Source organism: Pseudochaenichthys georgianus, chromosome 17, assembly GCF_902827115.2.
Source record: "Pseudochaenichthys georgianus chromosome 17, fPseGeo1.2, whole genome shotgun sequence".
NCBI classification, from domain to species: Eukaryota; Metazoa; Chordata; class Actinopteri; order Perciformes; family Channichthyidae; genus Pseudochaenichthys; species Pseudochaenichthys georgianus.
In genome coordinates, this window is record NC_047519.1 from 655,162 (window position 1) to 680,109 (window position 24,948).

Below are 24,948 nucleotides of genomic sequence, written 5' to 3' on the forward strand. Positions count from 1 at the left end.
ACACACACACACACACACACACACACACACACACACACACACACACACACACACACACACACACACACACACACACACACACACGTCTGTAAGCACTATCTTTCAGTTACACTGAAAAATGAAACGTTGACTTTTTTTATGTGAAATCTGTCGACATAATACATTTAATTAAAGTCAACGCATCAGTTTTTCAGCTACGGTTGACGTTGTACTTTTACTCCAATACATTTCTAAGGCAAATATTGTACTTTTTCTCCACAAAATTCATTTGATAACTGTATTCAAACAGTTAATTTGCCGTTTTAGATTACTCATACAACCTTTAAATGTATCAAAACATGATGTTACATTGAAGTTAATTATATATATTAGCCTGAAATTCTGTGGAATACATACTTTTAGTTTAAGAATAGTTTGATGCTAGTAGTCTTACAATGTCATTTGCATCACTGTGCCCTGTATGCAAGGCGGTTTGCCTTCACTTCCTGCACGGAGGCTCAGTCACTGGTACTTTTCATCTCCAAAGCCACGTTGGATAAAGTACCATCTTATATCTGCTCCCTGATCTCTCGGCCAATTGAAAGTACTTATTGCCTGAGATCGCATGCTGTGGTTTTATTAAATGTGCCAAGTGCTAGGACTGTCTCAGGGAAGAAAGCTTTTAGATGCAGCTCCACTAACTTGGAACAGTCTGCACAAAGAACGGACAATTACCAAGCTGGTTCCACTACATGTTTCTAAAGCTCGGAGAGATGCTCTGCAGTTGGAACCTGTACATGTCACGATGTAAACTGTAGTCGCTGTAAATATGCTGTACGATGTCCTTTTGTTTTTCTGTTATGTGTATATGTTCATGTGGAACCTACTTGCAGCAGGTCGCCCTTGAAAAAGAGATCAATGATCTCAATGGGATACATCTGCATGAATAAAGGTTTAAATGGAAGTGTAACGGGCGATCTGTGTGCTGCGGCTTCCGGCACAGAGCAAGGATCCGTCCTCTCCTCCTAGAGATACAACCAGTTTGTGTTCTCATGAGTCCCTCTCCCCGTCTGCCTGCAGGAGACATCATGCAGAGGTTCAGTTTCCCAGCAGGCAGTGCGCCCTCCTGCAGCAACACCCCCGGCACCCCCCCGAAGACACGCTTCACCCGCCAGGCCGGTCAGTGTCCAAGTGTTGCTTCAAAAGGTTCTCAATCCAGGATGAATTCAGCTTCAATGTAAATCTACTGATGACGCGCCAACCGATGTAACTAAGTACATTTACTCAAGTATATGTTAACACCACTACAGTTCGAATAATAATAAACCTTATTTATATAGCACCTTTCAAAGAGTTACAAAGCATTTACATAAACACCAGAACAGCTTCAGTTACTTTGCATACAAACTAATTGCCAGCTATAAACATTTAAGTCGTTTTCTAATTAACAATATAAAATGTATTTTACAAAATGAGACTGAATCTTTTTTATTTATTTTTTGGAGATGTTCTGCATGAAATGGTTTTGTGTTTGAAGCCTATACAACTATGCGTTTAACTTTTACTAAAGCAACATTTCCAATGCCGAAGCTTTTACTTTTATTACAATATTATAACAGTTTGATAGTAATTCTTTTAGCCAAGTAATCTGAGTACTCCTGCCACTGCCACAAAGCAACTTCCTGTAGTCTCATAACTGGTGATTAGCAGTCTGCAGTAAGATGTGATCGGGCTGACGGGCAGAGTGGGCTTGCATTAAATGATGACCTTCTCATTTCTCTCATCAGGTCTTCTGGGGGCAGAGGTCAACATCAGAGTGTCTCTGAAGGGGTTCCCCTCCCCCGTCACCTCCGCCCTGTCCCAGCCCCGCCCTCAGAGGGGGGGGCTGTTCGAGCACTACGTCTTCTCTGGACGTAAGAACCCGCCTGTCACACACTCACCACTCTCACTAAAGCAGAGAGAACTAGTTGACCACCCCCAGGGCATCTTGGGTTTTGGGACGGCTCCATTTTAGAATAACATAAGAGATGACTGAAAACCACCACATGTGGTGTTCTAAAGCACTTGTAAACACCAGTAGTGATGGAAAGGTCTCTGAGGCTGATCGTGTATGTGCTGAGGTCAGGACTGCACTAAAGTACACTTTGAAGATACTTGTATTTTACTTCAGTTTTTTCTTCTCATGCCACGTTCTACTTCTTCACCTCAGAGGCAGATATTGTACTTGTTACTCCAATACATGTATCCGACAGCTTTAGAGGCTTCAGCGCTTCTTCCCATCAGCCAGCAGACAGAACACGGATCAGCAGATACTCTGATGGTGGAGTCGTTCTTCCTGTAGAAGGTTCCAGCTTCTCTCTGTGCAGCTTGGCTTATCTTAATGTACCAGTCATTAGGCTGAGGTTTGGACTGAACACACTGATGGGCTCAGGTGATTGGCCAGAATCTCTCACTAAACCAAGGGATCTTTGGATTAGTCTCGGAGAAAACAGTTCAATATGAGCTCCACTCCAAATAACTAACTATAGAGTTAAACCCTTCTTTTCACGAGTAATAATATAATACATACAATGATATACCAGGAGACATGTTCCTGCTTGGAGTCATTCTTCTTCCTGATATATCTGACATAGTGGTCACAAACTCTTAACTCTTTCCATGCTGGACCTTTCCACCTGTGACAGCTCTGACTCGTCCAGTGTGTGAGGTGATGTTAAAGGTCACATGTCATGCTTTTCCGGTTATCGCCCGTCCCCTTGTTGTTATGAAGGTTGTTCTGCATGTAGACGGTCTGCAGAGTCACAACCCTCAAAGTGCACTCTGTAGGGAGTAAAACTCTAACACAGAGAAGACCTCCCCAAAACGCCTCGTTGGAGATAGGTCATTGTCCATTTGATCCTTCCGGGTACATCATGATGTCATGTCGTCCCCGGAACGAAATGGACCAATCCGTGGAGCCGTTACGTTACGTCCGCGCAGCCGGTACGTTAAGCCCCCGCTGATTGGTCCAAATTGACCAATCCACGGACTTCCTCACACACACACTCAGTGCAGCAGCTCTGCTGATCTCTCCTCCCTGGCTGCAGGCTGATAACAGACCGTTGGGATCTCTCTGCAGACCCATCCTCACAGCGTTTATCAACCTGTTTCTTACTCAATATCAAGCCACACTTATTGTTTCTACTTCGGCTGAGACTGTGTGTGCTCAGGGTGAGTTTGGCTGTGTTAGTGGAGAGAGTGAATACACACTATACAGAGATGCTGTATGCGAAACCAATGTGAGTTTGGAAAGTTGCACGGTATAAATGTATTCTAGTAGACCTCAACAATGGAACTATGATCAGTGGAAATGGCCGTGACCTTTAATGATAATCCTCTCTCTCTGCAGCTCTGTTCTTCAGCGTCCACATCTCCGGTGACCTGCTGGTGCTGACCACACCTCCCCCCCCCGCAGCCCCGGCCCCCCTGCCAATCCTCAGCCCTGTTGTGTACAGCGACTTCGCCAACATGGCCGCTCAGAATGCTAACACCCCCCCCCCCAGCTAACTCCATCAGAGCGTGGCTGCGCTGTCCCTAACGTCTTCACGTCCTGCTCTGGTATTATAACCACAATATCTTCAAAGCACTAAATGTATCATGTACTATTATTGTGGTACATTCATATCACGATTTCAATTCCCAGAAGTGGTAACTATAATGTTCTAATGTAACTAATATTCCTTACACATTTGAATAGCTGCGTCATTTTTTAAAACGTTCCACTGATTACAAATAACACATCACTGCTTATCATTATTCAGCTTTATTATGAAACGTTTATAAACCGTCTACAGAGCAACATTAAGATACTAACAAAATAATCAAGAATAAACACAACTGGACTGGATCATCATCAGGCCACGCCCCCTCTGCCCATGGCCCCTCCCCTTCCTCCTCGAAAGAAAGTGCCTGAAAACAAAAGTGAGAAAGCATTAGAAACAATGAGAGGCCCCATGTGGTCCTATCTGTGTGTGATCTGTCTCCATGCCGATGCTGCTCTCGGCTCATTGCCCTTCAATAAACAGCTGCATCATCCCCAGCGACTGAGCTTACTTTCAACATGTTCCACATCAGGTCTCAGTAGAGTGCTCAAGGGCGTATGTTTGAGTTGGCATCACAAGGGCTCCCTCAACAAGAAGCCGAGGGATTCTTCTACACAATTTATAATATTGCAGAAATTAAGATTTTTGGCAAAAAAACTTTTTATATCTTCACATTTTGTTCAGCAATATAATGTCACACATTAATAACACTTCATGATTTAGAAAGTATAAAGTCAATCAACAGAAATAAAAAGATAATCATTACGTTATACACATCACTTGTTTGCCCTGGTTCTCAAAGGAGCACCTGGAGATGTTGCTGGTGCTCCTCCTGAACACAGGACACACACACTGAGGTGAACACAGGACACACACACTGAGGTGAACACAGGACACACACACTGAGGTGAACACAGGACACACACACTGAGGTGAACACAGGACACACACACTGAGGTGAACACAGGACACACACACTGAGGTGAACACAGGACACACACACTGAGGTGAACACAGGACACACACACACTGAGGTGAACACAGGACACACACACTGAGGTGAACACAGGACACACACACACTGAGGTGAACACAGGACACACACTGAGGTGAACACAGAACACACACACTGAGGTGAACACAGGACACACACACTGAGGTGAACACAGGACACACACACTGAGGTGAACACAGGACACACACACTGAGGTGAACACAGGACACACACACTGAGGTGAACACAGGACACACACACACTGAGGTGAACACAGGACACACACACTGAGGTGAACACAGGACACCACACACTGAGGTGAACACAGGACACACACACTGAGGTGAACACAGGACACACACACTGAGGTGAACACAGGACACACACACTGAGGTGAACACAGGACACACACACTGAGGTGAACACAGGACACACACACTGAGGTGAACACAGGACACACACACACTGAGGTGAACACAGGACACACACACACTGAGGTGAACACAGGACACACACACTGAGGTGAACACAGGACACACACACACTGAGGTGAACACAGGACACACACACACTGAGGTGAACACAGGACACACACACACTGAGGTGAACACAGGACACACACACTGAGGTGAACACAGGACACACACACTGAGGTGAACACAGGACACACACACACTGAGGTGAACACAGGACACACACACACTGAGGTGAACACAGGACACACACACTGAGGTGAACACAGGACACACACACACTGAGGTGAACACAGGACACACACACTGAGGTGAACACAGGACACACACACTGAGGTGAACACAGGACACACACACTGAGGTGAACACAGGACACACACACACTGAGGTGAACACAGGACACACACACACTGAGGTGAACACAGGACACACACACACACTGAGGTGAACACAGGACACACACACTGAGGTGAACACAGGACACACACACTGAGGTGAACACAGGACACACACACTGAGGTGAACACAGGACACACACACACTGAGGTGAACACAGGACACACACACACTGAGGTGAACACAGGACACACACACTGAGGTGAACACAGGACACACACACTGAGGTGAACACAGGACACCACACACTGAGGTGAACACAGGACACACACACACTGAGGTGAACACAGGACACACACACACTGAGGTGAACACAGGACACACACACACTGAGGTGAACACAGGACACACACACACTGAGGTGAACACAAGACAACATTAGCACGACCAGTAATCGAACAAGTGTCATCAACTTCCCTCCTATGTTCTCCTCACTGTCTTCCTCTCTCTCCTCTCTGTCTTCCTCTCTCCTCTCCTTCTCTCTCTGTCTTCCTCTCTCTTCTCCTCTCTCCTCTCCTCTCTGTCTTCCTCTCTCCTCTCCTCTCTCTCCTCCTTTCTCCTCTCTCCTCTCTGTCTCCCTCCTCCTCTCCTCTCTGTCTCTCCCTCCTCTCTCCCTCCTCTCTGTCTCCTCTCTCTCTGTCTCTCCCTCCTCTCTCTCTCTCCCTCCTCTCGTCTTCCTCTCTCCTCTCTCTCTGCTTCTCTCCCTCTGCTTCCTCTCTCTCTCTCCTCTCCTCACTGTCTTCCCTCTCTCCTCTCCTCTCTGTCTTCCTCTCTCCTCTCCTCTCCTCTCCTCTCTGTCTTCCTCTCTCCTCTGTTCTCCTCTCCTCTCCTCTCTGTCTTCCTCTCTCCTCTCCTCTCCTCTCCTCTCTGTCTTCCTCTCTCCTCTGTTCTCCTCTCCTCTCCTCTCTGTCTTCCTCTCTCCTCTCCTCTCCTCTCTGTCTTCCTCTCTCCTCTCTGTCTTCCTCTCTCCTCTCCTCTCCTCTCTGTTCTCCTCTCTCCTCTCCTCTCTGTCTTCCTCTCTCTCCTCTCCTCTCTGTCTTCCTCTCTGTCAGACATGGTAGCTGATGATGGAGGCCTACTTCTTCCTCTCTCCTCTCCTCTCCTCTCTGTCTTCCTCTCTCCTCTCTGTTCTCCTCTCCTCCTCTCCTCTCTGTCTTCCTCTCTCCTCTCCTCTCTGTCTTCCTCTCTCCTCTCTGTTCTCCTCTCCTCTCTCCTCTCTGTCTTCCTCTCTCCTCTCCTCTCTGTCTTCCTCTCTCCTCTCTGTTCTCCTCTCCTCTCTGTCTTCCTCTCTCCTCTCCTCTCCTCTCCTCTCTGTCTTCCTCTCTCCTCTCCTCTCTGTCTTCCTCTCTCCTCTCCTCTCTGTTCTCCTCTCTCCTCTCCTCTCTCCTCTCCTCTCTGTCTTCCTCTCTCCTCTCCTCTCCTCTCTGTTCTCCTCTCTCCTCTCCTCTCTGTCTTCCTCTCTCCTCTCCTCTCCTCTCTGTTCTCCTCTCTCCTCTCCTCTCTGTCTTCCTCTCTGTGAGACATGGTAGCTGATGATGGAGGCCTACTTCTTCCTCTCTGGTTGAGTCTGCGATTAGCTGCTTGCATCCACAAGTCAACAGCCGGGTTTGGGTGGAAAGTCTCTGTTGTCATCTTAGACAAGTGGATGTAATCAAATAAGTATGTGAACATAACCAATAACCTACCATAGCCAATAACAAATGAAACTTATTTTATTTGTGTTGTTCATTCATATCTTATTTTACCTTAACATTTATTTTTATTTTTTTATCTCTCCAGTTTTAAAGGATATTTTAGCCTACTGTCCTGTAGTATACATTGGAATGATTTCAAACCTGTTTATCCCAATAATTATAAAGGAGTGCCTTGGAAATATATTACGTCTCCACCGCTAAGATAAAAGTGTTCAGCGTGATGACGTTGAGTAGTCTAATTTAGACACTTAGCAACCGTCTTTTATAGGACACAAAGAAGCTTCTGATATTCACCAGCGTGTATTTACTGACATATTGTATGCCGTAAAACAAAAGATGAACTTCAGCTTGTGTTGACAACATTATTCAAAGGCTTCCAACCAAAAACACATTCAAAAAGCTGTTGACTTGAAGACGAGAGAGCGGGAGGTGCTGAAATGCTGACTCAGTCCTGCACTACCACATCATCTCTGACGCTGAAAGGACAGTTGTGTGTGGTCACCTCTGCGGCTGAGCAGCGTGCGCGCCTCCATCCTCCCCCCCCCGGTTCCTCTGCTCATCACACCACTTGCTGTGCGCCGCTGAGCTGCACTGCTGGTGTCTGAGGACGGAGAGGAGCAGACTGTCAGGGACAACACATCAGGACAAACATTAAACACAACCAAAGAGGAACATCTGTCATATGAACTAGGACAAACAGATTCACCGGCAGTCATTCTGAGTGTGGATCGGCTGAGATGATCACAAGCTGCCCATTTGTCAATGTTTAGACATTCGATTTAAAAACCTAAACAGATCGATCTGGTTGTCCAGCTGTCCAGATAAGCATCCCGTGTGTACAAATTGATGTTGAAATATATGTTAAAATATCATTTTGAATGAAGTATTGCTGATCTGCAGTCACAAACTCTTTACTGCAGACTTAATCAGTCCCTGAGCAAGGCACCGCTCCCTGGGTGCCGTTCATCATGGCAGCCCACTGCTCCTATCACTTATCACTAGGATGGCTCAAATGCAGAGAAACCTTGTACTACGTAATGACAATAAAACTAGTTTCTTTGATACAGTTTCTCATATTTATTTATTGTTCAATGAAAAATCATCAATCCCTCCAATATTGTGAACACCACCTAGAACGATAGGGCTGTTGCCAATAGCTTTTATAAATTGTCTTCTAAAAACCTAGTTATCAGACACGTTATTTTTTTCAGACTTCAAATCCATGACAACTGAACCAGTTTAGAGGGGTGTTAATGGTCATTATAAAACGGACAAGTCAAATCAAGCAATCTGGGGGCTTTGAGGAAGTTGGAGTTGCTGGAGCGGGTGGTCCGCAAGGAGGTATGGGGGGTGAGGAGTTCCTTGAGGTAGGGAGGGGCAGTTCCATGGACACCCTGGTGGGTGAGGACGGAGACCCCAGTGTAGTGATTTAAGGATGGGGGTGATGTGACCATATGTGCGCACCCTCACCAGGATCATCATATCACAGTTAAGGGGCGTGGTTCGGCCCGACGCGAAGCGAACCGCGCCCCTTAACTGTGATATGATGACCATATACCGCGGCCTGTCGTGAGCTATGACCAAAACATACACGGATCGTTAATGTGGAAGCTGTTAGCATGTGTACAGTAGTCGCAGCAGTTCTGTTAACATCCCAGAAAGCCTTAGTCGGGTTCACAGTGAAGAAGAAGAGTACAGTACCAGGCTCCTGGCTGGTCGAGGGCAGTGAAGCATCATCCCTCTGCGGACCGGCTGACTCCAGGTCTGTCTGGCTGTCCAGAGAAGATTCAACACCAGCACTGCAAAACACAAACGCTCTGTTCTCAGCCAGATGGAACACATTGTTTACACAGATGCTTCAGACGATTCAATACGCTGCTCACCCCTCTCCCTCCTGCTCCATGAACACTTCGTCCCCATCATCTGCAGCAGACGCCATCCCAGTGGAGGTGGTTACCATGGGAACCGACTGGGATGCCATGTTGTCACCACTGTCTGAGGGCAGAGACTCCGTGAAGACGGTCACTGACGGACAGAGTCATGGTTCACACGTCACAATGCGTCAGGTCAAATCCATCAAACGAGATGTTGATCTCATTTTCCAATCCAAATCAGGATTTCAAAATTCTTTCAGTATTTCTTCTCTCTCCACCTTGTAGGGCTGCACCCGAATATTCGTTCGTTGGAGTCCTATTCAGGTTTCAATTTCGTGAATTTATTGAAATCTCCAATATCAACGTAAGAGCTTGTGCCTCTTCGGGGGTGCTAACACTTAACCATAAACGTTATCGTTTACTTTCTCCGTCCTGATATGTAGATATTACTTTTCTCCGTTACGTTGTTTCCATAGCAACAACAACTGCCTGTCAACAGCGCTACCTCTCCTTCAAAATAAAAGCATGTCCATAAATAGGAAGCCAAGCCAAATTACACTTAAGACATTTACAACAGCAACGAAAGTAACACAATGCGATATCCTTTTCAATTTCAAAGAACACAAATTGGGTTACATTAACAAATAACTATAAAACAACAATACTGTAGAATAACTAAATGAATGCCGTTGGCTTTGCAGAGTCATGAATCACCTAGGACAGAGCCTGTGTCTCACCTGGTGCAGCCACCTGCAGGGGGGTGGTGGGAACGCTCCTCCCTCCTCCGTCCTCATCGTGAGCAGCCAGGAACAGAGGGGACTCGTACATCCCCAGACCTGCACACAGGGTTAGGGAGTCCATCAACACGTCGCTGCTGGAGGTACGTTTAGTGTGTGTGGTGGTGTGTGTTACCTCCTTGCGAGGCCAGCTGTCCCAGGTCAGAGTGAGAGGCTGAGGTCTGAGGCAGCAGGTCTTCTGGGGGTCCGAACCTGAACCTGGTGGACAGACCCGTCACCTGAGGAGAGCTGAGAGACGGGGAGTCACCATGAAGCTCTCTACTCGTACAAGTTAGGCTTTTAAAGTGAGAGGTTGTTTGGATGGAGCTCTAGTTGCTTTTACTTTCACTTATCTTTCCATACTTTTGTTCTCCTATTTCATCTTTTATTGCACATTCTTTTTTGAACAGGTATATTTATTACTTCATCCTATGATTATATACATACATTTTTTTCATTGTTAGTTTTTTTGTTGTTGTAAGTATTATGTTTTCTAATGAGGTAACAAAAGAAACACCTGTTACGGTCATTTTAAACTTTACAACAATGTTAAAAAGCAAACGTAAATACAACCATAGGGGCACAAATGTGATCATAAGGACCACACACTCTAGTCTGACCTTCTGAAAAGTGAAATCAAGAAGCTCGTTTGAGATCTCTCCCTAATGTCTATGTTCTATCACAAGGGAGATTAGACTGTAAAGAAAGGGTAGACAGAGTTCAGAGTGCAGCACCTGCCTGACCCGATGTCCTCTCTCACCACAACCACACAGCATGAAGCAAAGCAGGTTATTCACCGACACTCTAGATCAGGGGTGTCAAACTCAATTTCATTGTGGGCCACATCAGCTTTATGGTTGCACTCAAAGGGGCGGTTGTAACTTTAAGACTATATAAAAATACATATACAAATATTTAATATATATAAAATAATGTATTATATTACATTATTGCCTCTGCATTGGATTATTATCGGATAGGGTAATAACTTCATAACTAACTACATCTGAAAGCAGAAGTCTGGGGCAAATCATTGCAAGTCTCTTCAGTAAGAATGTCACAAAATGATTTAAAAAGAAAAGCCACATTCTAAAAAAAAAAAGGGGGAAAAAAATGACATTTGCAGAAAAAAAGTCAAATTCTGAGAAAAAAAGTCAACTTTGAGATGCATTGTGGGACATGTAGTTTATGGGCAACGTGCTTCTGTAAAGTGGCATGTAACCGTATAATAAACACATTATATTCTTTGCAAGCTCTTATGGGGCCACATAAAATGAAGTCGCGGGCCGGATTTGGCCCCCGGGCCTTGAGTTTGACACCCCTGCTCTAGATATTTAATAACATCCAACATGCTGTGTTCCTCTGTGTCAGATCTTACTGTATGGCCTCAGCAAAGCCATCGGTGCGGTGTGGGACCACCAGGGTGGGAGTACTGGGAACCATCCTGTCGTCATCATCAAAGAAGTGTTGCTGCAACACACACACACACACACACACACACACACACGCACGCACGCACACACACACACGCACACACACACACACACACACACACACTGACTGAGACACAGTAACACCTCACATGCTTCACACACAGACCAGTTACACAGGTAGGACTGTGTCTGACAACATTACAGTACATGTGTTCTAACCCCTGGACACACACTCCGTCTCTCACCATGCTGCCTATTCCCGGGGTGAGCTGGGGTCCGCGTCCCACCGAGGGTCTGCGCAGCTGAGAGGACTGTCTCTGATTGAACAAACAGAACACACTGTCAGAGTATTCTATTCATTCAAGATTATCTTTACAGGACATTTTCACAGCAGCTACAACACTCATTTTACATTTAAAAAAACATTTCACAGCGTAAGTTCATCTAATCAAATCATTTCCCTTTGTTTTTATGACCAAACAACAGATCGAGCCAACATCTACTTGTTGTAATGGACTGGATAGCGATGTTCCAGTTGTTAAGGTGCCTTAAAGCACTTTGGCATACAGTAGGTACACATCATTCACACCCAGCACGTTGGCCACGGGGTACGCTTCTTGCTCAAGGACACATCGGCATGTTGGCTGCGCGGCTGGGACCGGAACCACCAACCCTCCAATATGAAGGTGGGTAGTTCTATGACCGCTCTGCTCAGTTCACATGAGAGGCTGGTATGCACCACTAAAGCATTCATGTTTTCTTCCAGATGAGTTTTAATGTGTGTACCCTAAACGTTAAAGGTACATATTGTGTGCGCAGTACACATGTTTTTATTATAACCCTCATCTGTTCCACAGAAAGAACTCTTAAGTAAGTTTGTACAGGAGACAAAAGCATCTAGATTAGTTCCAGAAAATGGATCAGCTGTTTTTTCTTTCTAACTGCCTCTCAGGGCTTCCATATATTACTTATTAGTAATCTATTGCATTCAATCTTTATTAATTACTATTACATTTTGCAACCAGTACATGGTTTCTGGGGGACGCAGTCATTTGACAGGCTGTGTGTAACATGGGTGTAATATACAAGTGTAATAACAGTGTGACGTGGTGTAATATACAAGTGTACTAACAGTGTGACGTGGTGTAATATACAAGTGTAATAACAGTGTGACGTGGTGTAATATACAAGTGTAATAACAGTGTGACGTGGTGTAATATACAAGTGTAATAACAGTGTGACGTGGTGTAATATACAAGTGTAATAACAGTGTGACGTGGTGTTATATACAAGTGTAATAACAGTGTGACGTGGTGTTATATACAAGTGTAATAACAGTGTGACGTGGTGTTATATACAAGTGTAATAACAGTGTGACGTGGTGTTATATACAAGTGTAATAACAGTGTGACGTGGTGTAATATACAAGTGTAATAACAGTGTGACGTGGTGTAATATACAAGTGTAATAACAGTGTGACGTGGTGTTAATATACAAGTGTAATAACAGTGTGACGTGGTGTAATATACAAGTGTAATAACAGTGTGACGTGGTGTTATATACAAGTGTAATAACAGTGTGACGTGGTGTAATATACAAGTGTAATAACAGTGTGACGTGGTGTATATACAAGTGTAATAACAGTGTGACGTGGTGTTATATACAAGTGTAATAACAGTGTGACGTGGTGTAATATACAAGTGTAATAACAGTGTGACGTGGTGTTATATACAAGTGTAATAACAGTGTGACGTGGTGTAATATACAAGTGTAATAACAGTGTGACGTGGGTAATATACAAGTGTAATAACAGTGTGACGTGGTGTTATATACAAGTGTAATAACAGTGTGACGTGGTGTTATATACAAGTGTAATAACAGTGTGACGTGGTGTAATATACAAGTGTACTAACAGTGTGACGTGGTTGTAATATACAAGTGTAATAACAGTGTGACGTGGTGTAATATACAAGTGTAATAACAGTGTGACGTGGTGTTATATACAAGTGTAATAACAGTGTGACGTGGTGTTATATACAAGTGTAATAACAGTGTGACGTGGTGTAATATACAAGTGTAATAACAGTGTGACGTGGTGTTATATACAAGTGTAATAACAGTGTGACGTGGTGTAATATACAAGTGTAATAACAGTGTGACGTGGTGTAATATACAAGTGTAATAACAGTGTGACGTGGTGTTATATACAAGTGTAATAACAGTGTGACGTGGTGTTATATACAAGTGTAATAACAGTGTGACGTGGTGTTATATACAAGTGTAATAACAGTGTGACGTGGTGTAAGAGGGTTGTATTCATGTGTAATCACAGTGTACTATGCGTTCATTAAGGGTGAAGTAACAGTGCATCATGGGAGAACATGGATATCATGTGTAACAGTTGTGTAACAGGAGTGTATTAATGTGTTATTATGTGTAATAACAGTGTAATGTAGAACATAGACTTTCCATTCAAGGGTTGAGGAAGAAAGGGTTGCATCTCGAGTTATAAAGATATATCTAACGTAAGCACGAGTGTGTTTTTTATTTCATGTACCTGTGTGTTTACCTGTGTGTGTGGGGGTCCCAGCTCTTGAACCGGGGGTTGGATATAGAGTCTTGGTGGGAGGGGGTGAGGGGGCCTGCGTGGGTGTGGCAGGCGGGGGGTGAGGGAGGAGGGGGAGGGTGTAGAGGAGGTTGGGGGGAAGTGTACAAGCTCTCGGGGGGGCTCGGACTCCGATGTGGCGCTGCTGCTGCCTTCATCTGGAAGAGAGGGGAACTCGCATTAGAGGGCTTCAACAGGAGGGCCAGAGAATGAGTGAGGGGGGGGGGGGCTCACTGCTGTGGGACGGCTGCTGCGAGTCTGAAGACGCTCCACACACTTCGGACGGCTCTCCTTCCTCCTCCTCCGCCTCCCTGCTCTCACTGCCTTCCTCTCCTCCTCTCATGCCGCTCTCACCAGCCTCATCATCTTCATCATCATCCTCTTCCTCCTTATACTGAGGTAGAGAGACCAAACAGGGTTATTTACTCGGGACAACAGAAACAAAGCTGAAAACAGAGTGGTGCAGTCAGCATTTGACCACATCCAGCTACTTGAACATTGGTCTTGCAACATAATATTGCACTTTGTTATTTCTTGCACTTTAATAGTTTAAAAGTTGAATGTTATATGTGTTATATAGATGTATGTTGCATTGTTGGAGGAGCCTGGGACCTAACATGTTCATTGCCATATCTACACTGTGGCTCTGTGCATATGGCAATGAAACCTTTGAGTCTTTGCCGTCTCAACGCTTCTGGTCGTTATCCTGAAATAAGGTCTGTGGCTAACTCAAGAAGACATTTGAACATTTTCTTCTAAGACATAAAATACATCGATACATAAATAATGTGAATGTCTGAAGCTTCTTTTTCAAGAAAACATGGTTGCTAACAAGTGGCTGAATTACACTAGTAAACGTCATCACACATAGCATTAGCCACCTTTAGCTTAGCAGTGGGGAAGTCATGTGACTGTAATGTATATTGTTTTAGCATTACCATAGCTATTAACATCTGGAGGTTGCTTTAACACTTCAACAATCATAAAGTGGTGTTAATATGTGGAGATGATCCTTCTGAACAAAATGTGTAAGTATCAGAAAAGTTTTTTTTGCCAGATTTAACTTTTACTACACTATTCAAAAATCCAATGGAAAAATCCGATTGCTTTTGGTTGAGGGAGTCATGGTGATGCTGACATCCGGTTGGCCTATACAAAACATCACTGCAACACTATCTCAGATAATGAACAGATCAGCACCCCGTCATCTTCTTCCTCCTCCTCCTCCTCCTCCTCCTCGTCATCTTCCTCCTCCTCCTCGTCATCCTGCTTGTCCTCCCCCTCTCTACTCTCACGGCTCTCGCTGTCCGTGTCGATCACGATGACGTCCCGGATAATAGTGGAGCCCTGAGGGGACATCATGTCAGAGGGGACGGACTGGGACACTCTCTCCACATCCTCGTCATCTTCAGCGAGAACGGGGAAACAGTCGTCCGGAAGCTCCTGCAGCACAAACATAGAGACATTATCAATATCTTAGAATCATCATAACAGTGTAGTCTCCACCTCTGGAGACGCTTGGAAGCCATTATCCCATTGTGCATGTATCCTTATCTACCAGGGCTGCACGATATGAGTAAAACACATCATACTGGTGTTGAATATCTGTTGGGAATTTCATGCAAAACTAAATGGCAATAAAATGAAGGTCACTGGTGACTGACCTGACTGTCATCAGGTGACTCCTGACGCTTCTCCTCGTCCTGCAGCTCTTCTACTATCTCCTCGTCCCCTTCCACCTGAAACATACAAGTTCCAGCTCTCACTTAACACCAGTGAGTTCATTGGAAACTGAAAACAGTGCCGACTGAAAAACTAAACTTGGTAGAGCAGCTACTAAGTGATATGCTTCAGAATGTTGGTCAACATGATGAGCAACAACACGTGTCACACTACTGCCATTCAGACTTATGCTTAAACAAAGCTATTGTTTCGATCGAGCTGTATTTTGCTAATATTATATCTACCACTCTTTTTCTTACTTTGTCAAATGATGGACATCCACTTACATTCTTTGATCAGTTCATTAGAAACATCCTGCTGTAACATCAGAGTGTTGATGTTTATTTTATTCACTGTTATACAGAGCAGTGAAAAACAAGGCAAATCCAAACATAACAGAAAAGGTAAAAAAAGCATGTTTAAAGATCACCTATCATGCTATATTCGAACAATATACATATTATTATATGTATACAAAACATGTCTCTGAAGTGTTCTCTCAAAGTACCAAACAGATCACCCATTGTAGCATGCCTCATACCCCTCTATTTCAGCCCTGTTACTGAAGTGCTGCTGCTGGCCACGCCCCTTTGGAGCTTCCGCATGCAAGCAGCGAGCTCTGTGAAGAGAAGGCTGTCTCCCAGCAGAAACTGACCCCATATCATGTTCCAAACCACATCAAGCATTCTGAAACAGTTTGGAGCTCAAACGCTTTTTCTCTCGCTAATTTACCACAAGGTGAGGACCTTTTATATCCGGCTTCTTTACACATATTCTCTCCAGTACAGCGTTAGCTCTGAGTCTTAGCTATGCTTGCTAATGTAAACGATCATATCAATCATCTATATCCATCATCATAAACAGATCATGTTACTTTTGTTTCTGATACAGCACATAGCTTGATATGTTCCGTTTTCAGGGTTTACCACGAGAACAGTGCCTTTGTTTGTGTATATATATATATATATAACAACTTTACTCTAAGTCCCTCTCGTAGACATCCGGCTGAATACAGACACACAGCTGAGGGAGGGGATTCAGCTAGCGACTGTATATGGGGACAATAGGTTGGGACGTGGGCGGGACGTTGCCAGGAGTTCAACGTAAAGCCAGCCCACATGTTAGTCATGAGCGCAGCAGATCTGGATCAGCTCTGTTGTGCCCCGTTTTTAGAGATGTGTGTAAGAAGGAAAAGAGAGAGGGTTTTACTTTCTGACGCTTTGTGAGTCTCCTGACCAGTGGTCGCGTTAACCGAATATTTTCCGTCTACGACAGATTATTTTTAACAATGACGGAAAAATCTGAAAGCAAGTCCGTCATTTTGACGGATTAGAACAAACTCGGAACAGCGCCAAAGTTTCCCCGCAGCGAGGCTCCGGTGTTATGCATGCCTGCCAAAGAGGAAATGATACCGTTTCCAAACCCGACTTTGCCACAGATCATTGAAACGTCTGAGTTTTGGCTTTACGCCGTGCGCACTCCCGCGAGGTGCAGTGGGCATGCATAACACGGCGCTAACAGTTCACAAGCGTGCGCCCCGCCCCCCGTTGACAGTTCACAACTGTGCCCCCCCCCGCCCCCACATCCCCGTTGACAGCTCACGACTGTGTGTCGGTGTGAACGCAGTCCGAGACCTCTGAAGTGAACTAAACAACCGGACTCTGGTCCGCTAAAATAGGTGGTCTCGGAGCGCTTGCTTGCGAACTCTGGAGCGGTTCATTGCTGGTGTGAACGCAGTCCGCACCAAAACATAGGAAGCGCAGTATTTACGTGTCACAAGAACGCGGATATCTTCAAAAATCTTCAGCGAAAGAGTCTTTCAAGACATCCGCGGTTGTTTAGTTAAAGAGTGAAGCAGAATGAAGTGTTGAACAGTGTCGTGTAAAGTAAAAATTCTCCGTCAGCTACATAAAAGTAAGAACACCTGTCGTCGGTGAAACGCCCTCCTGACTGCAGAATGTCTCTCATTATGTTATAATGTTTTTTAACGGACGTTGTCTGATTATATAATCATGTCTGTTGATCTCCAGACTAACAGCAGCAGGAGAATAACCTGCCCAAAGTGCCGATGCTCCATGGCGGAGGCTTCGGTAGAAATTGCCGAGATTTGCGTTTTCACCCCCTTAATGTCTGACCAATGGTTGAACAGCATTTCCGTGCACATGACTTGTGCTTAAAGTTTATAGTCCCTTTGAGTTTTGCCAAAGCAAACCGAACCTTCTGAGAAATGAAACAATGTAACAAACTGTCGTCTGGTGCGCACCAGAGAGCGGACTATTAGGTGTGAACGCACCCTTACTATCATCCAACAAAGAATTATTTGTTGGATGATAGTATATAGAATAAATTCAGTACATGTTAAACACGTGTTAGGTGTGATCCCAGTACCACACTGAAAGGATATATACAGAGAATACTTTAGGAAAAAGCAATAATCACATGCTCCGTCACCGTGTGTTTACCTGCAGTGCTATCTTTTGTTTTTTCAAGGTCGGAGGTGTGTTCTCCTTTTCCCCGTCTTCATCCTCTATGCTTCGCTTTGAACCTGCTGTAAACATCACACACACAGGGTGACATCAGCATATCCGGTAACACTACTCACTCTTCAGGTTATATTCAACATGTCATTCAATCTCGTCCTGCCAAAAGCCATAACTCTGGACTTCAAGTAAAACATATTACACATACGATGTGTATGCATGCATAACACCCTGCAGCCAACAACAGTGTGTTTTGTTCTGCTGATGTGTATCTGAGCAGCTGCAGGATGGTTCAAGCACAACGTCCTGCTCACCTGTTCCACTCAGAAAAGAGGACGTCGATGGTCGCTCTGCATCCATACTGGGGCCTGCGTCCTGATTGGCTGCCTGCTGCTGGGTGGGCTGGACAAAAGCTGTGGCCTGGGTGCTGGTTGGCTGAGTCATTGAAGTGGGTGTGTTCACCAGACTGGAGCTGGTGGAGTGCACAGCGGCTCCTGCACCCATCAGCACTGCAGGGGACACATGATGTTAGTCTGACACAGACACCATAGGCCCAGTCGGAAGTTAGCATCGCAAGGGCTCCCGCCATAAAAAGCATTGTGGTTTTCCCATTTGGTTTAGAAATATTGTGGATATTGCAGGATAAGATATGTGGTGAACGCAGGGTTATGAAACCCTCCACGTATCAACCACTCGCCAGAAAGTAAAAGCTAACGTTAGGCAATATACAAAGTATAGTCCCATGACTCCACGTCACCACGTCTACGCTAAAGGCGGCTGATATTCAGCATGATGATGTTTAGTAGTCTCATTTGGTGACTTGAGACGCAGTTTTTAAGACATCTTCAGACATGCACCAGTGGGGTATTTACTGACAGGTTTTATGTCGTAGAACCAAACGTTAAACATCTCTTCAGATGTCTTTTGTAAACCAAAGACCTTGTTTCAGGCTGACTTTACGAGTGAGCTTGGAAGTGCTTAAATGCCGACTCATTTCCATGACTCAATATCTACTGTTTTCTTTACTAATTTGACTTCTGTTTTCTGCTCTCACCCTCTTGACTGTCAGTCTGTGTGGTCGGCATGACAGTGGCGGTAGGTGTTGGGATGGACACAGTTGCTGGGGTAACCATTGGCCGGATGCTGGCACGAGGTGTGGACTTGCTACCTTGGGAGGGGCTTGGCTTGTTGCTAGGAGATGGAGTACTTGTGGTGGGGCGGATGTTTGCAGTGGGGGGGGTCGGACAGGCTGGAGCTGAAGGAAAAAGCATGAAGAGTTGTCTTGAGCAATTTGTTATGTGTTAGTTTGAGACTGTAAACAACTTAACGCTCAGTTTGTAATAGATTCTTTCCAATGTGGTTCTGAGACTTATGAACAATGTGAAGCTCGACCCGTCAGACAACACCCATGACTGTAAAGAGAAAAATGTCTAGGAATGTGGTGAATCAAAATGCCTTCCAACGCTATCTAGGGCTGGATGTCTTGATTAGTTACCTTCCCCGGTCTTGAGTAGGACTCTTCAGAGAGACCTGCCTCTGGTCTGCAGGTCTGGCCTGATCCCCCGCCTGAGGACACACACACGTTTGTAAGATTGCAATCAAGTCACAGAAATAATTGTGGAAATTGAAACACAGCGTTACTGGAATTAAGAAAACAAAAGTTATTTCAAAATAGGGTTGTTATATTTGGAGAAAGGAAGGATAAGAGGAAAGGGGAGCTGTGAGAAGGTGCCGTTCTTGCAAGCATTAAAGATCTTTGAGATGGCAATTATAGGACTATTCTTCTCAAAATAGTGCAATCATCGCTAAATATAGAAATAACTTTTTTCTTCCAGAAAATAACAAGCTTAACATAAAAAACTATATTTTTTAATAAACTACAAGGGGTAGAAAAGTGACTTTGGATCGTCTGCTGTAACTTTAAAGTCTTTTAGACCCGTGTTGACCATAGACATGTATAGTAAGTATTCATATATAATAATTATTGTTCGGAAACGGTAATAAGTAAACATAACTTTTATATATATGGCCTATTCAATGCATAACATTCATTATTTAAAGGAAAAGTGCAGATATATATTCTCCAGAAAGATGATGTGAAACAAGGAGCCCTCCATACTCCGGCTCAAAGAGGTTGGTCGAGACAGCAGCTGATTTTCAGCTGCACAGACATCATACACATAATCACAGAACAAATCCTTCTCTGTATTTTGACGAGACAAAGTGATGTAATGATGAGTGACCTTCACGTGACCTGTCCACATGTACCTTAGCTCCACTCTGGTCCTGGGGCTCCTCTCGGGGGTCCGACTGTGCCTGTGCCCCTCTCAGTTCTCTCAGCTCTCTGTCCAGCCGCAGAAGTCGTCCTTCATACTGAGACTTGAGGGCGCTCATCCTCACCTCCAGCTCTTCCTTGCTCTGTTTCATCTCCTCTATGGCCTTACTGAGCTGCACCTTAGCACCTAAAGGTGTAGATAACACACTCAAGTTACTCTGAAGCCAACGGAACAAAGCAGCTTCAGCATGTTTCCAACACAGTGCACATGCTCATGGGACTTACTGTTCAGCTGGTTGATTTTGGTCTTGGCTCCCATGAAGACCTTTTTAGTCTTTTCCTCTTTTTCAGCTATCTGCTTTTTGAGCTGCTCCTCTCTGGCCTTGCTGTCAGACATCTGCAGCGGAACAACACACAACTCAGACTGCTACTCCGACACCATAAAGGTGTCCTACAACCCCAATATGAAATGCAAAAAAAACAATATCAATTGTGATTTATGAAGTACCTCTTGTCTGAGTTTTGCAAGCTCCTCTTGTTGGGCATGGTTAGCGTCAGTAGCAACGTTAGCATCACTGGCCTGGATGGACTGGGAACTCTGGTTCTGGCAGGCCTGCGGTGCTCGGTTAGCTTTGTTAGCTTCAGTTAGCTGCTCCTGCAGACGCTTGGTGTCGGCTTCACGCTCTTCAACCATCTGACAAAAAGGGACAATTAGTAATGAGACATTTTAACAAACAGAGAGCCTGATGCAGGTGGATTGGATATGGAGGAAAGGAAATAACGTAGGTTAGCAAAAGAGTAGGGAAGGATGAGGAAAGTGGATCAAGGGGGAAACACTAAAGGTACAGATTCATTGGTTGCACTGATGAATTGAGAAATGACTAAATGGCAAGCATTAGAGGTAAACTCTGGTGACTAATGACGTTGGACCCTAGTAAAGTTGCTCCATACTTCTATCACGTAGGGATGGGTATTTGAATGCAAATGTATATTCGAATATTCGACCCCTCAAAAAACGGTTAACCGAAATGTACATATCCAATATAAATATAATATTTTTGGGGAAATAAATACATGTTCAAATAAGTATAGAAAAGTTGAATTTGTCAAATGTATTGAACTGGTGATCACAGTTTGACAGCTATAGGCCTACAGCTTTCATGTGTGGAGGCCATTCACAATCAGGCCAGCTGTAGAGAAGACCCTCTCAGCTGGAACGGAGGTTGCGGGTATAGCAAGGTATAGCATGTATATAAGTTTAATTTGGCATAGTTTGACCTCTACACCGCACTCACTAACCTGGTCGAAGTATTTCCACACATTACGCCATGTCTGTTGTGTAGGACTCTTCTTAGAGTGTAAATAATTACCGGACTATGACTGGTAAAATCTCTCCTGTCAACATTTCTATGTACTTTGCCGCCACACACGGTTGCCAAGCAGCGCTTATTGTTGTTTAGGCTGGCCACGTGTCGCGAGTGTTGACAGGGGGCGGGGGAGCACGCTCATGAACTGTTAGCGCCGGAACCTCGCAACGGCTGCGGAGCTCATTTACGCCACAATTGGGCCTAAGATGAGGTTTGGGTCTGCGTGATCTGCGTGTAGGGAGGGGCAGCAGCCGTATCATTGGCTAGAACTAGCTAGATCTGATGGATTTGGACATAAACGCGAGTGAAGTATAACCGGACGCGCGCGAGAGAGATCAGCACCTGCAGCTCTGCCCGCTGTGAGGGGCCGGTGAGCGGAGCAAAACACACCTTTAGACCTAACACATTTAGCTATGGCACAGTCGTATACATTGAATCATTCAATAATATGTAATCAACTTAGGCATCACTCCCAAAAAAAAAATACAAACAATTAATAACTCATATTCGAATACCTGAATAATTATTCGAATGCCTGAATAATTTCGAATATTCGATGAATCGTTCTCATCCCTACTACCAAGTGGATTCATCCAATGACTTCATACTCTTTGAATGCTACAGACGTATCACCACCAGTGCTGTTTCTAGAAGAAAAAGGTTTTGCAAACCTTCTGCAGGCTGTCCAGGCGGCCCTGAATCTCAGTCACCTGTTACGAGGTAAGCACACTTGTTAGTAAGTATTGAAAAGAATCCTCAGCATGATCCTTTGGGGAAGAATAATCGACATTGCTCCTTTTTGTCCAGAAACTGACCTTTTATGTTACAGAAATCAAACAGTGTTCATTAAAAGGTATTATGACTTAAATATGTTCTAAGTAAGTGTACAAGAAATAAATGCTAAACTTTTTATTTATCACAGGACAAATATTAATATAAGGAAGTAAACTTTTAATAAGAATACATTTATAGTCCATATTTAGCTTGTGATACAAAATGTTATGTTTGTCCTGGTGACAATAATTGCATACACATTATTCATCATTTTAGATGGGTTTAACTTTTATTAAGAATGTAAATGCAGTTTTTTAGGAAAGACTTGTTCTTGAGAACCTCCTATACTGTGTGCAACAGTATTCTTAATGCTTTCTAAATGTTAGTATGTATTGTAAGACGCTTTAGTAGTCATTTAAACAATAAATGAAGATATCAAGAACAAGAAGGCTCCTCACCTTGCCCTCTGATTGGCTGAGAGCAGTCTTGAGGTTGCTGACTTCCTGGTTGTGGCTCTGTTGACTGCTCTGATTGGTCTGCTGTAGCTCCTTCTGATTGAGCAGGTTCTGCTGAAGCGCCTCTTTAGCCTGCTGGAGCTCCCTCTGGATCTGCTGGATCTGGTTCTGCCGGGCCTGAGACTGAGACTGAGCTCCTTTCAACTGGTTCTGGAACTTTAAAGTCAAAGTTAGTCAGGTGGATTTCTTTTGGTTCTTGGGTTATAGAGACATTCCTCTCTGCCAGGTGCTGCTGGGATCGTGGCAGTTCTTCTTACCTGCTGGCTGTGCGTCTTGGCTTGCTGAAGCTCTTTCTGACTCTGGGTCAGCTGGTTCTGATTCTGCTGCTGTTGAGTCTGGATCTGGGACAACTGGGACTGGACCTATAGGAGTAAAGAGATGACAACTGACCCTGTGAGTACTGCCTTTCTACTGTGTTCTCCAAACCCCAATTCCAATGAAGTTGGGACGTTGTGTAAAACGTGAATCAAAACAGAATACAATGATTTGAAAATAATTCCTCGACCAAAATCCAACTGAATACCCTACAAAGAGAAGAGATGTTGAAACAATATTCACTCATTTTGAAGTTGATGCCTGCAACACGTTCCCAAAAGCTGGGACTGGCAACAAACGACTGGCACAACTGGGGAATGCTGAAAAAACCTGTTTGGAACATTCCACAGGCGAAATGGGTTCATTTGAAAAAGCTTTGTAACAACTGCGTGAGCAAATAGTCCAACAGTTTAAGAACCATGGTTCTCAACGTACAAGTGCAAGGGACTTCATCATCTCCAGCTCAAAAGATTCAGAGAGTCCTGAGGAACCTCTGCACGTAAGCCCGAAAGCAACTTTCAATCCCTGTGCCTGATCCCTCACTTCATCACTGCATTATAAAGCGACCTCAGCCCGTTAAGGGTATTGCCACGTGCGCTCAGGAACACTTCAGAAAACCACCGTCAGTGGACACAGTTCTTCATTACGTCTACAGTAGGAGTAGAACCTTTATTTATCCAGGAAAATCAATTAAGAACAAATAGTTATTTGCAATGATGACCTGACAGGAGGCAGAGGCTTCCTGAGGGGATGGGGTTGGGAGGAAACAAATAAAAAGACCGACTCCGGGCGCTACAGAACCCAGGAGACAACACAGAGCAAAGATGATGGGCACAGCAGTGAAACAAGTGTGAGCGAAACTCTACCAAAGCCAAATATCAACACCACCCAGGACGGTAGCGGCCTCTCTTGCCCGAGCTCATCTGAGATGGAGTCCAGACCCGTCTCCATTGAGAGGTGTGGCACAGTATGAAGCGCAACATACAGCAACGATGAGCCTCGGACTGCTGAGCAACTGAAGTCGCACATCAAGCAAGCATGGGAAAGCATTCCACCTCCAACAGTGAGTGTCCTCAGTTCCCAAAGGCTTCTGGAGCGGTGTTTAGAGGAAGGTGAGTACCAGTGGTGAACGTGGCCCTCCTCAGCTTCATTGGACCGTGTTGCCGGCGTCACATTCAACATTAGTTTACAAACAATCATAAAGTTTATCAGTTTAAACATTACATATATTCTTTGCAGTGCATTCACTTGAATATAGTTCCAAAAGGATTTGCAAAACATTGTATTCTGTTTTTATTTACATTCACTTCTTTGGAGTTGGAGTTTGTATATGAGCTAGTTTCATACTGGCCTCATTCACACACGAGCCTCTCGTAATGTGTGTTGCCTCCTGGCTTAACCAAGCACAGGCTTCGTGATAGTTTGCATGTGCTCAGTACCTGTGTCAGCTGGTTCTGTTTCTGGGTCAGCTGGTTCTGGACCTCCTGGAACTTATCCTTGGTCTGCTGGTTCTCCTTCTTGGCTTCCTCCAGCTCCTGCTGGCCCTTCTGGTCCTAATGTGGGTAAAACAAGTATTACAGGAAATGACATGTAAGGATGCTTTCAGACCGTCCAAGTCAGGGGTCGGCAACCTTTCTGATATGAAGGAAAAACATTGCTATCAACGTGCCAACGATCGAGAATTATCAACGGGGG

At 44.6% G+C, this 24,948-nt stretch overlaps 2 protein-coding genes across 6 annotated transcripts in view; one reads left to right on the forward strand and one right to left on the reverse strand.

Annotated features, from left to right (window-relative positions):
* Positions 1 to 3,677, forward strand: part of prg4a (proteoglycan 4a) — a 15,530-nt gene extending 11,853 nt beyond the window's left edge. For 4 of the 5 annotated variants that reach the window (XM_034103766.2, XM_034103767.2, XM_034103770.2 and 1 more), the window contains 3 exons: positions 1,060 to 1,158; positions 1,767 to 1,892; positions 3,368 to 3,677. In XM_034103766.2, coding sequence (XP_033959657.1) covers positions 1,060 to 1,158; positions 1,767 to 1,892; positions 3,368 to 3,525 — 383 coding nt within the window. In that variant the 3' untranslated portion in view covers positions 3,526 to 3,677. Of the gene's footprint in view, positions 1 to 1,059; positions 1,217 to 1,766; positions 1,893 to 3,367 lie in introns of all 5 variants that reach the window. The other variant, XM_034103768.2, reaches the window with a different exon arrangement.
* An 85-nt stretch (positions 3,678 to 3,762) lies between these two features.
* tpra (translocated promoter region a, nuclear basket protein) overlaps positions 3,763 to 24,948 on the reverse strand; it is an 87,975-nt gene continuing 66,789 nt past the window's right edge. The window contains 24 exon segments of the mRNA XM_034103771.2: positions 3,763 to 3,927; positions 7,620 to 7,718; positions 8,819 to 8,916; positions 9,001 to 9,142; positions 9,729 to 9,827; positions 9,904 to 10,016; positions 11,146 to 11,237; positions 11,446 to 11,517; positions 13,770 to 13,963; positions 14,040 to 14,199; positions 15,006 to 15,248; positions 15,470 to 15,544; positions 17,990 to 18,075; positions 18,322 to 18,516; positions 19,062 to 19,245; positions 19,247 to 19,262; positions 19,503 to 19,573; positions 20,276 to 20,469; positions 20,568 to 20,679; positions 20,791 to 20,976; positions 22,321 to 22,359; positions 22,882 to 23,094; positions 23,196 to 23,300; positions 24,693 to 24,806. Coding sequence (XP_033959662.1) covers positions 3,872 to 3,927; positions 7,620 to 7,718; positions 8,819 to 8,916; positions 9,001 to 9,142; positions 9,729 to 9,827; positions 9,904 to 10,016; positions 11,146 to 11,237; positions 11,446 to 11,517; positions 13,770 to 13,963; positions 14,040 to 14,199; positions 15,006 to 15,248; positions 15,470 to 15,544; positions 17,990 to 18,075; positions 18,322 to 18,516; positions 19,062 to 19,245; positions 19,247 to 19,262; positions 19,503 to 19,573; positions 20,276 to 20,469; positions 20,568 to 20,679; positions 20,791 to 20,976; positions 22,321 to 22,359; positions 22,882 to 23,094; positions 23,196 to 23,300; positions 24,693 to 24,806 — 2,958 coding nt within the window. The 3' untranslated portion in view covers positions 3,763 to 3,871.